The 16,461-nt window shown below is 36.7% G+C and overlaps 1 protein-coding gene across 7 annotated transcripts in view; it reads right to left on the reverse strand.

Moving 5' to 3' along the window:
- The window catches only part of PPFIA2 (PPFI scaffold protein A2), a 355,092-nt gene that overhangs the window by 114,983 nt on the left and 223,648 nt on the right, over window positions 1–16,461 (reverse strand). For all 7 annotated transcript variants that reach the window (XM_075747755.1, XM_075747763.1, XM_075747806.1 and 4 more), the window contains one exon: window positions 7,233–7,397. In XM_075747755.1, coding sequence (XP_075603870.1) covers window positions 7,233–7,397 — 165 coding nt within the window. The remainder of the gene's footprint in view (window positions 1–7,232; window positions 7,398–16,461) is intronic.

Raw genomic sequence — 16,461 nt, forward strand, 5'->3', positions numbered from 1 at the left:
TTCTTTTTAATGAACAGTCTATTGAACAAAAGCTTTCCTAGCTACCTGCTAATGAATAAAAAAATAGTGATAGTGTTGACATGAATAGGTTGGTTTTATTTGCAAGAATATTAGGTATACTTTTCTGCTGTGAATTAATCTTAAGAGAACCAGTGTTTTTTGAATCTTAGCTAGGATAATAACACCTGGTAGTTGCTTTCCTCTGTAAAGATCAGCTGGATGCTTTTCTTAAAAAAATAAATGACAAAAAAATAGGTTTGGCAAAGAAGTTGCTTCAAACAGTTTCTTCTTTCTGAATCAACATTTTAAATGTTGAACCCAAAGTTTAAAGCAAAATAGGAAAAATGTCTGCAGGAAAATAAACATGCTCAGACAGATATTCAAAGTCAAATATATCTGTAGAATGGTAGAAATAAAATAACCATTTTTCTAGTTTTTATTCTTCCTGAATTGCATATAATGATATGTACTTCCTGACCTACTCTATACTCAGTATCTGTTCTAACCATTAAGTTAATCTAAGCTTCTATTTTCTATTCAACTCTAATAATGTCTAGTAAACCTTGTCTTCATTTGCTGTATTATAAACTATTCATTATATATTCATATATAAATCCCAAAATATGTCATAGTTCTGTTTTACATTATTTCTGCATCTTTTCATTGCACGAAATAAAGCAAAGAAAGGTATCAGCTACTTAGCAGCAGTAAGAGAAGTCATCCAGATCTGAAGCATTAAGAAGGTCAGGGGTGACTAACTGAAGAGAAGTTTCCATACAGACTATCTTCACAGAATCACAGAATGGTAGGGGTTGGAAGGGAACTCTGGAGTCCAACCCCCCTGCTAAAGCAGGATCACGTAGAGCAGGTTGCACAGGATTGCCTCCAGATGGGGTTTGAATATCTGCAGAGAAGACTCCACAACTTCTCTGGGCAGCCTGCTCGTGTGCTCTGTCACCCTCAAAGTAAAGAAGTCTCTTTTTTCACCTTCAATGTAAAGAAGGTACCACAGCCTTCTGGTGTGTCGGCCACTCCTCCCAGTTTTGTATCATCAGCAAACTTGCTGTGGGTACACTCTGTCCCTTCATCCAGGTCACTGACATGTTGAACAAGACCGGACCCAGTACTGATCCCTGGGACACACCACTAGCTACAGGCCTTCAACTCGACTCTGCGCCACTTATCACAACCTTCTGAGCTCTGCCATTCAGCCACTTCTCAATCCACCTCACTGTCCACTCATCCAACCCACACTTCCTAAGCTTGCCTATGAGGATGTTATAGGAGACAGTGTCAAAAGCCTTACTGCAGTCATGGTAGACATCACCCACTGCCCTCCTTCATCCACCCAGCCAGTCATGCCATCATAGAAGGCTATCAAATTGGTCAGGTATGATTTCCCCTTGGTGAATTCAAGGTGAATCCACTCCTGATAACCTTCTTTTCCTCCACATGCTTAGAAATGACCCCCAGAATGAGCTGTTGCACCACCTTTCCAGGGATGGAAGTGAGGCTGACTGGCCTGTAGTTTCCTGGGTCCTCCTTCTTGCCCTTTTTGAAGACCGGAGTGACATTGGCTTTTCTCCAGTCCTCAGGCACTTCTCCTGTTCTCCATGACCTTTCAAAGATGACAGAGAGTGGCATAGCAATGACATCTGCCAGCTCCCTGAGCACTCGTGGGTGCATCCCATCAGGGCCCATGGATTTGTGGATGTCGAGTTTGCCTAAATGACCTCTAACCCTATCCTCCTCAACCAAGGGAATGTCTTCCTTTTTCCAGACTTTCTCTCTTACTTCCAGGGTCTGGGATTACTGAGGGCTTGCCTTAGCCATAAAGACTGAAGCAAACAAGGCATTCAGTAACTCTTCCTTCTCTGTATCCTCCATCACCAGGGCACCCACCTCATTCAGCAGCGGGACCACATTTTCCCTAGTCTTCCCTTTGCTGCTGATGTACTTGAAAAAGCCCTTCTTGTTGTCCTTGACATCCCTTGCCAGATTTAATTCCAGGTGGGCTTTAGCCTTCCTTGTTGCATCCCTACATAATCTGACAACATTCCCATATTCCTCCTAACTGGCCACTCCTTTCTTCCACATTCTGTAAACTTCCTTCTTCCTTTTGAGCTTTTCCAGAAGCTCCTTGCTCATCTATGCAGGTCTCCTGCCTCCTTTGCTTGAATACAGTTGCAAGGCTACAGTTACAAAGGCTATTAGAAATGTTAAGTCAGAATTTCACATCGGTCCAAGTCATAGTAAGTCCTAACCTCTAATGTTTAAAACTTTCCATTTTTGTAACAATGCTCATTGTTTGTGGGACATAATCTAACCTTAGAAAAAACAATCACTGAATTTAACATTAACATGAAGAAAATCTAGAATTGGTTACAGAACTGCCCATGTCCTGTGTTTTCAGCTTTCTAAAAACTGTAGCATAATTCGGTATGTAAAGATGTTTGAAAATATGTATAGCTTCTGTCAAATTAAATTTCTAAATAATAATAATACAGTTAGTGCAGTATCAATTGCTGCGACACAACTCCCTTACCCAAGGGGACACAATGAGATTTCTTTAAGAAACATACAAATTAGTAAATATTCTTAAACTAAATTAACTTTCATTATCCCCATGTCCTAAAGTGAAAATTCTCACAAAATACACTACAACTATGCAAGAACAGACTGTGAAGACTGTTGTTTGACACGGCTAGGATCTCATGTAGATAATAGGGTAAGAATAACAGCATACTCTTACTACCTTCTACTCACCTTGGATGTACCTATTGGGTTCAGCCAAACAGGACTGGCTGTCTAGCATGGGAAGCTCATGACAAGATTTCATTCTACAGGGAGTGAAGGGATGCTGAAGGAGCTGTCAGGCACTGAAATAACTGTCAATGATAGTCATGCTTTCTCTGAATAATGCAATCACAATCTCTCTATGGTGGTTTATCTTTTCGACAAAAGGTAAATGCAAATCCCAGACTTCATGTAATATACAGAGAGCCAATAGGCTTTTTGAAAGAAGTTAAGTTATCATTCCTGGTTCTCCTTATACTTAAGCAGGCCTCCCTGGAAATATGAGCCCTGAATTGATATGTTTTATTTTCCATCTTCCAGTCTGTTTTGTATTTTTCATTGAATTTTGTTATAGTAATAAGGATGTTTTTGTAGTTCTTGTACTGTGTACATAGCAATCCTTGCATGACCAGTCAAGTTTTCTGGCAGAGCTTGTTACAACACCTCAAGATGTTTTAGTGTAGGAAGTGAAAAAATGAAAGAAAATTTGTATTTACAAGAATGTAAAGACTTTCTTGGGATTTTTGGAAGTTTAAAAAGCAAACATTTTTAGGAAAATATCTTGTTATGCTTTTTGAGGGGTGTAAGGCTAAATTATTGGTTTCAATGTCAACATTTTTGGGAAGAAAAAAATCAAAGAAAAGTTTCCATATTCATTTGCAAAGGGTCATGATACATTTTCAATGCACTTTTGACAGTTTTCATTACTCTATGCATTAACCGTCGGTTTTGGGTGCATTTTCTGATGGGGCAGTGTTTATTTCCTGTGACATCAGTATAACATGGTTTATAAACCATATAACATGGTTTTTTGCCTCAGTATTTACTGCAAAGTTCTGCCGTCAGGCCTCCCTGAGCATAGTGGAAGTCTGTGGGAGTGAAGCGTAACTCACAATACAGGAGGGGAAGACATACAGAAGTCAAAGGGAGTAGATTGGCTGTATCCAAGGGTGCTGAGAGACTTGGTTAACTTGTCATAGCGGGGCCTTTTTCATCTCTGAAAGGTAATGGCAGTCAGGGGAGATTCCTGATAAGTGGAAAAGCCACAAATGTTGCATCCACCATCATGAAAGGCAGGAATTATCCTCAGAAGATCTAGAGAAGTATAAGCTGGCCAGTGTTGGGAAGGTTATGGAGCAAATCTTCCTGGAAGCCATCTCCAAGCACATAAAGGACAAAATGGTGACTGGGAAGAGCCAGTAGGACTTTGTCAAAGGCAAATGACATCTGGCCAATCTCACGGCCTTGTGTGATGAGATGCCTGGCTCCATGGATGAGGGGAGAACAGTGAATGTTTTTAGCTTTGTCTCTACCAAGGCTTTCTGCAAGATCTTCCATTTACCCCTAGAGAAAAGGGTGAGACATGAATTGGATAAGTGCATAGAAAATTGGCTGGACTGCAAGGCTCAGAGGTTTGTGATCAGTGACACAAAGTCCAAGTGGCATCCCATTACTATGAATGGAATAACTCCAGGCAACAGGACAAGCTTGGGGAAAACAAAGCATTTTTTTTGCAGAAAAGACCTAGGTGTGAATAAGGCCAGACACACAATTCAGTTAGCAGGTTGAGGGAAATGATTATATCCCTCCAGACTTTTGAGACTGCATCTGCTTTTGGGCTCCCTGGTACAAGAAAGACACTGACAGTCTTCAATGAAGGCCCACCAAGTTAGTCACGGTCTGGAGCACATGACATATGAGAGGAGGCTGAGAGAGCTGGGTCTGGTCCAGCTTAAGAAGGGAAGGTTCATGGGAGACCTTATTGCTGTCTCCAACTAGCTAACCAGAAGATGTGGAGAAAACAAAGCCAGCTTCTTGAAGACGCAGTGTGACAGGACAAGAGAGAACAGGTGCAAGACTCAACAATGGAAACTCCAGCTAGGTATTATGGGAAAAAGTTACAATGAGAATAGTGAAACATCAGAATATGTTTTCTCCTTGGAGATATTTAGAAGTTGATTAGAGAGGACCCTAAGCAACCTGAAAGTCGGTCCTGGTTTGAGCAGGAGGTTGGGCCAGGTGTCCTCTAGGAGATCCAACCTACATTATTCTACTAATCTCTGAATTACTTCTATGAATTTTCACAAGTGGATTAACATCTTATTTCTGAAGAGTCTGAAACAAATCTAACTTATATAATTTTTCTGTCAAAGAAAGTGTAGAATAGATGACTCATGCCATAAAGGTTTTTTAGCACATTTGGGTGTATGGAGTCTTTTTTATTTCCATTATTTTTTTATAAAAATCCCAATAATGCTGACAATGTGTGGTATAATGTGATAGCATTATATTATCAAGTATCTGGATGATACATAAAACATCTTTTATCCAATCCTAAAGAGAGATATTATAACATGAACACATAATTTTATACAAGATTTGTACCTTAAAATAATGCGTGCTAGGTTTAGAACAAATTATTTTAAAATCATTTACTAAACTGTTTTCTTGGTAGATCTTGAATGTTTTATAATAAAAATATGATTTATTATATAAAAGTAAAAAAGGTTCAACACATAGATGAATAGCACAAAGGAAAAATTAATTTTGGCCAATCAATCAATTTTAAAACTTGTTTTATAATGTAACAAATCTCCTGTTAATATGATTGCAGATGGCTGATTTTTCTACACTGATAATTACCATTTGCACTGGGACAGAGACCTGTGTCACTCCAAAATTTTTAAATTAACTGAAGACTGATTTTAACATGTTACACTGAAAAATATACAACCAGAATTTTCAAGAATATAGGTAAAAATATTATATTTAGCTTCAATCTAATTCTGTACAATAATTTTCAAAATGAGATGTAAAATAAAATGTATAGTATCTAAACACTAAAACATTCACAAAAGAAAATGTGTAAGAAGTACATAACTGCTGAATAATCAGAATCTATTTAAAGTTTAGTTCTTATTATTTCTCATATTTATCCAACACAAAGTATAAAAGCAGGAGAGCTCCCTACTCTTTCTATAGTTTTATCAATGTTTAAAGTGTTAGACAAAAGATCAAAGCTCAGACCATAACCTCTATCAATCCTCCAAAGATATTTTTAATAATACAGGATTCTGTAAGTCTTAATGACATCCAAAAGCTTATTACAATTAATTGCTTACAGCTAGAAGTCATTATATTCCCTTTTCTAGATTTTCTTTAAATATGCTTTCATGATATGCAAGTGAATAGAACATATAAATAAAGAGATATACCTAAACACAAAATAAGTTTTGATTTGGCATAAGTTCCTTAAATTGATTTAACTTTGAAGCTGACGGTTAACCCAGTATGACTCATAACCCACAGTGTTTCAGACCTTTATTACCAATGAAAAATAAATATTACTATATAACTACAGCTATCCTTTCATAAAGCTGTTTCTTTTAACAATAGTTCCTTAAATATAGTTAACTTTCTGAGTATATTTCTGAATTTAAAAAAGTTTATTTATTACTGTGAGACCAGTGAATGAGTTCTACACAACACAGCTCAACAGTTTCAGATGCTGTGCTGCACCACGCCTCCCGTGCTTACCTAACCATCCAGCTGAGAGAAGCAACTCAGCCGCAGTGATGTGCCCAAGCAAATCAGCCAAGACAGACCCCAAGGAACTAGGTTCTTTGCTTGTGAGCAATGGTTCTCATGTGCTCCCTACATGTGTTGTTTTAAGGCGCTTAGTAATTCGGGTCTATCATCTTCTGAGCATACTGTTTCATTTCTGAATTCATGAAAGCAATGCTCAAGGTGATACCGCATAGTTGCACAAAGTTTCATTCACACAAAGGAGTCTTTCCAGCACAGGAATCTAGTGGAAAGACCCCCTTAATTAACGTGACTAGATGCAGTTATCATCAGTGGCTTTTATCTTGGTTCTGCAAGCCCTTCATTACCTCTGATAACGAAGGATCTACTACTTATTTTAGGTTACCCTTCTTGTAAATGGAACACTGTCCTTATGTAGTAAATGCTAAAAACATCTCTGAAACTTAGGAGGTTTTCCTTCTAAAAATTTTTAAGAGGCAAGTTCCTTTGTATAGTTATAAACATCTCATTCTGCCTTTTTAATGGATGTTTTTAAAATTTGAGATACCTACATTTTTTCAGCAATAACTTAAAAGCATATTGTACAGACACTAAATTCCATGGTGTCATGTTTATTTAGCGCTAAATAGGAGAAGCATGTCTGGTACAGGTGAGATTTGCTTATTTTGAAAAGTCAGTACTATTGTCTACAAAAGACAGCTAAAGTGACCTGCAGTGCATTACAGCTGTTGGTCATACATTCTTATGGATTTCTCTGGACACCTGTAAATGCTGAAAGTACAAGACATATTCCAAGAAGTAAATAAACAATACTGTTGCTCTGCTGCATCATAAGGCAGAGTTAAGTAAGTGAAAGAGTGTATTCAGTAAGGTTTTTTTCCATACTGTACCTTCTCGTCCAAAGCCTTGTGGTGCTCAAACAGAGATTTCAGAGCTTTGAGGACCTCAACTTCACTGGAAACTCCTGAGGGAGACTGTGCTTGCCGTTTCACCACTGTCATCCTCAGTGACCTTTCATGTCTTGAGACAAGGCACTCCAAATGCTCCAGTAACAGCTATTGGATTTGATATAAAAGGTTATTAATTTTTGTGCACCTAAATGCCATGGAAATTCTAGCTACAATGTGCATGCTATCAAATGACATTTTTCATGGCAACCTCATTCTGGGAGAGATTGCTGGAATTATTGACATTTTTTGATTCTAAATCAGATAGAAGAAAAAAATTAGGAAATTTACTCAAGATTTCACTTAAAAATCTGCTATGAAAAGCAAGAACAACAAATAACTTAGCATAAGGTCACCATTTAACTAAATTTACAAATATTTACAATATTTACAATATTATTTGTGATAGTAATTGATGAGCATTAGCAACCAAATAACAACCAAAGCCAGTCTAAAGCATCATGCAAAAAAACCTAAAGAAATTTATAATTAATTCACATCAGCTGTCATATATTTTTAATTTATACTGGAAGTTAATTAATATGTAAAAGTAAACAGTATATTTTATTAACTTTTTAGACTATTCATTCTAAATGCCATAGATAGTGGCATTTTTCACTAGCATGTGCTCTAAAATGTTCATTGTTTCTGTTGTATTACAAACATGATCGAAGACAAAAAGGTCCATAAAGAGAAATTTCAGACTATTCTAAATATCTGTAAAATAACCTGTAAATAACCTAGTGTAAAAACATATGATAATTATTTTTCATTATTACTCTGAGGTTAAATGAAAAATTAAAATGATATGTTGATGCTATATAGAAAATTCCTCATTTGTCTATACTTTCATAAGGCTGCTATTGCTGTTCTCACTGTCTGAACATAGAAGAGAATTGGTTAGCTGTAAGGTTAAAGCAGGGCAGCTTAATTCATGAATCACAATGCATGTTAAATGTATTATAATTACAACATACGATTATATCTAAGTCATTGAACCGGAAATTTGAAAGTTACATGGATAACTGTTTATTATGTCTCCTTCGATGTGGTTCTTAATATAGCTACTATTAGTATAGATATGTATTTATCTGTAATCCACAGTTATTCTCAGTCACATAAAGACATTTATTGTCACATAAATTAATCGATATAGGAGCAAAACCAGACTGTAATCACATTATAGTTGTAGTACATTGTTATTGTCAGGAATGATTAGGGTTTGATGTTATCTTTTCTTCAAACATAGCTCTTGTGTCTGGATTTGCACCTGGTTATTATGTTACAATAACTGTATTATTCACAAAAAATAGCGAACATATATGCAAACAATATTAATACATTAAGAATTGTAATGACTCCGTGTAGTTCAAGAAAGGAGGGTATTTCTACAGTTTCTGAATACAAGTGATGGCCCATATTTATCAAAAGCAAATAAGCAAGAAATTCACAAGCTTTGTCATCTGATCCCTGCAGGGCTGACGGCAGATGTATGTGGATTTTTAATTATTTGAGGCAGTCCAAAGTATCAGGCAAATTTGAAGAGACCTCTTCATCAAAGAGGCATCAGGAACTCAGTACAGGGATGTGGTAAGGTTGTCACTTTGATGAGCTCAGAATAGCTTCCAAATACTCACAGAGTATTTCTGTTCATAGCAGTACTCAATACACAGGTAACTGCTGTCATGAATAGAAATTAATTTCTGAATTTTGGTCTAAATTCATACATCTTCGTGATTTTTTTAGGCCACAGTTATGTAGGAGATAGCTGGAGGAAAGTCAGTCAGTAGTTGATTTCTAATGCTACGGCCTACTCTCTGCCCCATCTCTTGAAAGAGACTGTGCGGCTGCAACATTTCCTCCTCTCTGCCGCCGGACTCTGCCCCGCTCTGTAGCCCTGAGGTAGCCCCCTCCGTAGCCCTGACCCTGCTGGAACTATGCTGTGGACATACATTTCTCCACAGTCATTCCCATTTTCTGGCTGATCCTGTTAGAGCCTGGCTCATCCTGCTCTGTTTTCTGTCTTGTCTGACTTTCTTTACGCAGAAACTTTTCAATCCATCATAGCTACCTCTGTGACAATCTAAATCCAGTCAAAATGCTACGAAATTCTGGGGAAATTGGGAAAAAAAATAAAAATGTCAAACCACAGCTGAGCTTTCAGCATGGCCATTCCTTCCATAAGTCAGTAGTTGTCTGAAGCTCAAACTGACACCCACTAAAAGATCCCAGAATAACAAGACCTTGGTAACTATTTTTTGGCCAACATTGAACAAATATATTATATTTGATGCCCTACTATCCTAAACAACTTATCTCCCAGACAAACACTGTGATGATTGGAAAGGAGAATTCTGAGAGCTTGTATACAAGTCTTAGTTGGAAGGGAAAATAGAGAAAACCATTAGGAGACATGAAAAATGATGGTGACACAGAATTCTTGGCATGGTAAAAACTTTAGTGGTAGAATGAATTACGCATAACCTATAGCACAGAGATAAATAAGGAACACAGGAAAAAAAAGAATATACATCCAGCACCCCATTTTGAACTGGTGTAGACAGACAATCTCAACAGGGAATTTGAAGTCAGCATGGACAGAAGAAAGACAAGAATTTTATTAAGAGAAGGAAGAATGGAGATTGAAGAGAGTGATGAAGAGGAAAAAAAAAAGTTAAATAAGATTCCATGTATAAGAAGAGGGTAGAATGGTAGGAACTCAGAATTTCCAATGGGATGAACATGGAGGAGTTTACTATGTGGGATGAACAGTGCAGCACCTACCCTTTCTACACTACCAGCAAACATATTTAACTTTACCTTAAGTTACTGCCATGTTAGAAACATTTATAATACATAAAACTAAACCAAATGAAAGTTATCCATTTAATATACACAAAAACTAATTTTGCCTTTAGCTTAGAATTACCATCGTAGAGGTGACAAAACCATATTTCAATATCTGCCTATATTTCATAGTCATTCAATAAATCAAGTGAAAAATATTGTTTTGCTTATTTTACTGTATGAAGACAGATGAGCTGACATCACAGTTAAGTGTCAAAATACTCATGGAGAATTACTGTGCACATTACGAATATTTCATGCTTTTTCTTTCTTTTCTTATTCACTCAAGCTACCTATGAACACTAGAATTTTCCTTACTGTCATCCCTAAGAATGCTCAAGAAGACATGCTGACATAGGTTTCTGGCTTGTAAAAAATTCTTATTTTTGCTTTTCAACAAAAGTCAACTCTATTTCTCCACAAATTCTGTGAGCACTGCTTGCAGCAAATCCAGCTGAGCAGAGAGTATTATTAACCAGATCTCCCAGTGCCACATTACTCCTGGCCATTCTGGAAGGGAAGTATAATCCAAGGTTTAGAACATCTGACTATGACTGAGCACCTGATAGCAAATCCTTGCTCCTCTGCTCTGCTGAAATGATACTGCTATTTTATCCATCTTTGCCCTAACTACAATTATATTTGAAAAAAGTGTAATAGATCTTCCCTACTTCCATGGTGTCCTGGTTTCAGCAGGAATAGAGTTAATTTTCTTCCTAGCAGCTGGTATAGTGCTGTGTTTTGGATTTAGGATGAGAATAAAGTTGATAACACACTGATGTTTTAGTTGTTGCCAAGCAGTCAAAGATTTTTCAGCTTCTCATACTGCCCCCCAGTGAGGAGGCTGGGAGTACCCAAGAAGCTGGGAGGGGACACAGCCAGAAAAGCTGAGCCAAAGTGATATTCCATACCATAAGATGTCATGCTCTGTATAGAGCTGGGGGGTGGGCCGGGAGGTGGGGGAGCTCAGGGTCTTGCTGAGCATCAGCTTCAGGTGGTGAGAAATTGTGCTGTTCATCACTTTTCTTGTTGCTGCTGTTGTTGTTGTTATTATTATTATTATCCTTTTCTGTCCTATTAAACTGCCTTTATCTCAACCCATGAGTTTTACTTTTTTTTTCTTTTCATTTTCTATTCTCTCCCCCATCCCACTGGGAGGAGGGGGAGTGAGCGAACAGCTGTGTGGTTGGTTGAGCTGCAAGCCAGTTTAAACCATGACACCTGGGAAGAGCAAACATAACTACACTGACAGAACTATGAAGTGTCCCATTGCTAGAATGATGGGGGGGAGGGACATACCATCATAAAAAATTGACATTGAAGATAATGGTGTGTCCAAGCAATGTTTAAGTTTAATGACTGAAGGAAAGGGCAATATCCTGTGGGTGTGGGGGCATGCTGAGGACTTTCTTCCCTATATAATTCAAGATTTACTATTCCAAATATTTGTGAGAACACCACGAGATTTCATTTGAAATAACATTGTAACAATATTGGTAGTTCATTTAAATTACAAAAGAATTATTAGAAACAGCTTTAGGTATTTTAGGATGTTGCAATTAACCTCTGGCATTATAAAGATCATGTGCTGCTGAGCATTTTCTGCTCCCTCACACTGTGTCAAGCTGCTACAGTTGTCGAGCACTCAGAGGGACAGGCAGCTCGCAGAGAAAAGAAGATGAAGATCAACAGCAGCAGGCGGGACAGAATCACCCACGCATCATTGCTATGCTTTTCCTACTGGAAAACATAAGCTTGACAATGAATTATGGAATAATCTGACAAGTGAATTTTACTGATATGCTGGGCAAATTTTAGGACGGTCAAGATGCCATGCTGATAATTGTATCTTAGCTAAATGGGACGAAGGTTTCTGGAGCTCTGGGCTCTTCATGAGCATTAAAGAATGTTTAAAAATAATCAAAGCATCTTTAAAATGTTAATTAGAACTAAATCAACAAAAATAGAGAAAATTGTTAGAATATACCCAGCTTCCTGTATTTCTCAAATCACTTCCAAAGCACTTATGGAAGTGATTGACTCCTGTAAAATGGAAATACATGTTTAAATTCAGTGATATAAACTACATCATGTAGGTCATAACCTACCTATATTATACTATACCATTATTACTACATGGATACTGATTTACATATGGAAAATGAAAAAAAGTTAAAATATTCTTTTTTAGGAATGATGACTCAGTAAGTTGAAATTAGTGTGACTCAGTAGAGTTTGTATTACTACAAGACCTGGCTTTTAATCAATACAAAACATTTTATCTTAACTTCCTTTATTTTCAACAAATCTGTCTGGAAAAAAAAAGTTCATAGCAGGATAATAAATGAAGAAATTAAAGAATCAGGAGAGGGTGATGGAGAGAAAAACAGAGGTATAAATAAGAGAATACAGGGGAAAAATGTAGAAGATAAGGGTTTACTAAAATCAGACAGATTTAGCTTCAGGGATTCCTTAGAGGAATGGGGCAACCCACTAAGAAGACCATTCTCTTTCGAAGTCCAGCTTAAAATTTCTCACCAGCACAGGCAAAATTGAATTTCCTTTCAGTCTATATTTAGAATGCACATTGTTTAGTGAATCTCCATCTCTGGTGCAAGCAAAGACGACAAGTAAAATAGGCAGACATGGGGTTGAAGATTCTCTCTAAAACCAATCAAGAAATCAGTCATATTCTTCAGTGCTGTTCCACCGTGGTGGAAACCAGTTTGCACCTGTGGTCAGCTGGAGTGACCTCAAATAGCTATACTGGTAAATTACTGGTGAAAATCTTTCTTTGAAAAAACAAAGTTAGAGCCTAACTACAGCGTATGTCCCATGTCTGTCTTTCTGTACATCCAAGACAGAAAATACAATACTGGCATCCTAAAACATTAATGGAAACACACATATATGAAGCAAAATTATGAAAGAAAATCTAATAATCAGGATGATACAAAGTAATAGAAATGAAGAAGAGGGTTTTTATGAGAATAGTGAATACAAATATAATAACTATTAGATTATCCAGTGTCTGAAAATACAGGTATTGAATTACTATATATTACATTTACTATCTATTGTCATGCTGTTTTCTGTGACAGAAGCTCTTATTTTGAAAGAAGAAGCACATGAGTCTAGAAGATAGATCATAACATTGAGGCAAAAATAATGACAATTACTGTCATTTACATTAGTGAAATAATGCTTTTGCCTTTACAGAACTTTAGAAAAGGTTATACTGATTTTCATGTGTACAAGGCTTTCAAGCCTGTAAGAATTCATGTTATCATATTTAAAAAAGAAAACGGAGTGCCTGATTTAGTTTCAGTACCCATCAAACTGATGTAAGTAAAAGGACCTCTAAAAAAATGAGCTAAGTAAAGGAGTTAAAAATATACTTTAAAATATATTCTTAGAGTTGTCCAACACAACAAAAGGGAAATTTAATCATAAAATATAGGGTTAAGTTGTGATCTATAGGTATTATGAGACTGCAGTGCCTAATTGAAGATGTTTCATAAACCATTCACTAAGAAATTGAGACAATAAAATATGAATAAAATTTAATCTAGGTCAGCCTTGTTCACTTTAATAAATGCTTCAGCTCCTGAGGTATTAAGTAAAAGAAAGATGATGACACTGTCTTTGTTACTGCTGTTTCATTCATGAATATAGGTTTAATTTTTCTTGTTTCTAAAACTGCTTGAACTAAAATATTTCAGACGAATTTGTTACAATTCATGCTACATATAAAAATATATGTATGCATCTGGGTTTTTTTTGTTGTAGTAAAAAAACCACATTAAGATTAATCCATCCAGTATTGTAATATATTTTTTGCTTAAGCTGCCAAACCAAACCCCGAATCTCCTCACAATCATATTCTGATTTAATAAGTTAATCCTACAAACTTTTTCTACTTTTGAAGAATACAAGTTGAGACAAAAATAGCTTTCAGTTTTAATTTAAACTTAGCACAGCCAAATTAGTATTATTTTAAAATTTCCATCAAATAATATGCTAGATCACATTGACCTGTGTTCCAGCTGCAGAAAAGATGCTGTCTTTCCACATGCTGTAGGTCATCATTCTAGACAGAGAATATCCACAGAAATAACTTTAACAGTTTCTATTAAGATATTTTTGTATATGTTTTCAAAGTCCCATGCAATGATTTTCCAGAGAACCTGTTTGTCTTCCTGTCACCAACGCCACACCAATCAATACATATACGTATGCTCCTGCATTTTCTATTTTGCCTCGTGTAGTGACAGATTAAGTTGCCAGCTAAGTTCTTGACATGAAAATATTTCTACTGTAATAGGTCAGAAAAAGTTAATTATCATAGGCAGTAAAATACATATTCAACAGCAAAAGGCCAGTAGGAATCTTTGCTTAAGAATGCTGCTAGAAGGGTTGGGTAGGAACTTGATTAAATAGTGGGGTAAGGTTTAAGCTCTGGTATTTAAGCTAAGACCTGAAATATATGGGTCCCAAAGAATGTAGTTCCATCATGGTCCCTCTCTAATACACACTACTGTCAGGGTCTGCCACTGCAGCTTGGCATAGAGTGGCAAATCAGGATGTGTGGTGGTGTTTTGGGGTGGTTTTTTGTTTGTTTTTGTGAAGATTGGCAAAAACTGTATGAGCCTGTTGCCAAGAAATAAACGAACACATAGGTGCGGGTCCAGAATAAAGTGCCAGTTAGGCATAACTGAAAATGTAAAAGGGAGCTAGAAGTCTGGTGTGTACTCAGAACCTGACAGAGTTGCCACTTTTATTTCTTCTTGCTGACCTTCAGTTTGAAGCAGTAAGTACTTTAAACAGTATCTTTATGCTGTTACCCAAGGGAGATAAAAGGTTGGATTAAAAAATTCAGAAACAGCAATCTGAGAACTTGGAACTAAGGCTCTTTATTTAAAAGCAGTAGGAAGTGCTACTTAGGACAAAAGTGGTTGTAGTGAGTAGTTCCACTACATGTGGTTATGCATGAGCGTGTCCTGGGAGGGCAGGTAAGCCTTGCCAGCGTAGCCAAGCTAGAGCTGGATTAAGTGTGAACACTAGTGGGATGGAAGAAAGAAGCATTAGTTGGACTAACTTTATATATTAGAAAATACATTAAATTTCCTCATTGCAACAGTGTATCAGTGGTCCTCCAAAAATTATTACTTTATTAGAATCTTTGCTTAATTAACAGAAAAATTTTAGAGCAACTTTTTTGTACAAAATATTAATGCTGTTTTGCATTAACAACAGCATACATCTCAGTTTGCAAAGGTGCCTCTTTATGGGAAATGCCTTCTCAATGAATGCTCCTAGAAATCTCATCACTAGCAGGTCCTCAAGACTGTATTCTGAAGACAACAGTTTTGTATCTAAAATGTTGATTTTCCCTATAAAAAGTGTACAGAAGTCTATAGAAGACAGTATTACTATTACAGCAAACTCCGGCAACTAATGTAGTATATGGCAGCTTAGAGCCTGGCATATATATGATGTGATGGGCTGATAACTTATTAATGAAAAGGCTAGAGGTCAGGGCAAGGCACATCTCTGATTTTTTTTTTTTTCCTCTCTCCTTCCCCATTAACACTTGAACTATATCCTCCCCTCTTGTTTACTGTAACATCTCCTGCATTTCCTGTATTTTTTCATTGCCTTAAGCTTTTCATCTCCAATACGTAGCTTCATCCTCATTCTGAAAACACACTGGTAGAGTTTACTAATTTTAACTGCAAGGACTTCTCACAAGAATTGCCACACTCTATAACTCTCATTTGCGGGTACTAGTTCTCCTGGAAAATCTCTTACCGATTTTTCTTTTACATAACACAAGAAACATAAGATGGATGATCTTTAAGCTTCTTGGTCTGCGAGGAAAGTGCCTATGACAGAGCTCAGTCTGACTTAGATGATGACTTGCAGTTGACTCATCTTCCTTCTCTCTCGCAGTCGTTTGGCAAGTGACTATCTTTGGCTACCAGGTTGTCTTGGGATTTTTGCTAGTTTGTGCTGCTTATATCAGACCCACAGTAAGTATTGGTACACTACAGTTTTAATATACCAAAGCCGGTGCTCAATGGGCTTTGTAGTGAAGTGGATAAAGCATTGTGCGCATACTTATGAAGAGCTTAGGACAACTGAGGAAATGATATTTCCAATTTAGTTAATATGGTATTTTTTCTGTAAAGAAAGGCAAATGGATATATATTCTGTGCAGGAATGGGTATGTGTAGATTATTGAATAGGTACAATTGAGTGTATATTTTAACTACATCTCTGTATTCAAAAGTTTGTGCTGGAAATTAGCACAAAGTATTCTTTA

This window comes from Balearica regulorum, chromosome 1 (assembly GCF_011004875.1).
Source record: "Balearica regulorum gibbericeps isolate bBalReg1 chromosome 1, bBalReg1.pri, whole genome shotgun sequence".
NCBI classification, from domain to species: Eukaryota; Metazoa; Chordata; class Aves; order Gruiformes; family Gruidae; genus Balearica; species Balearica regulorum.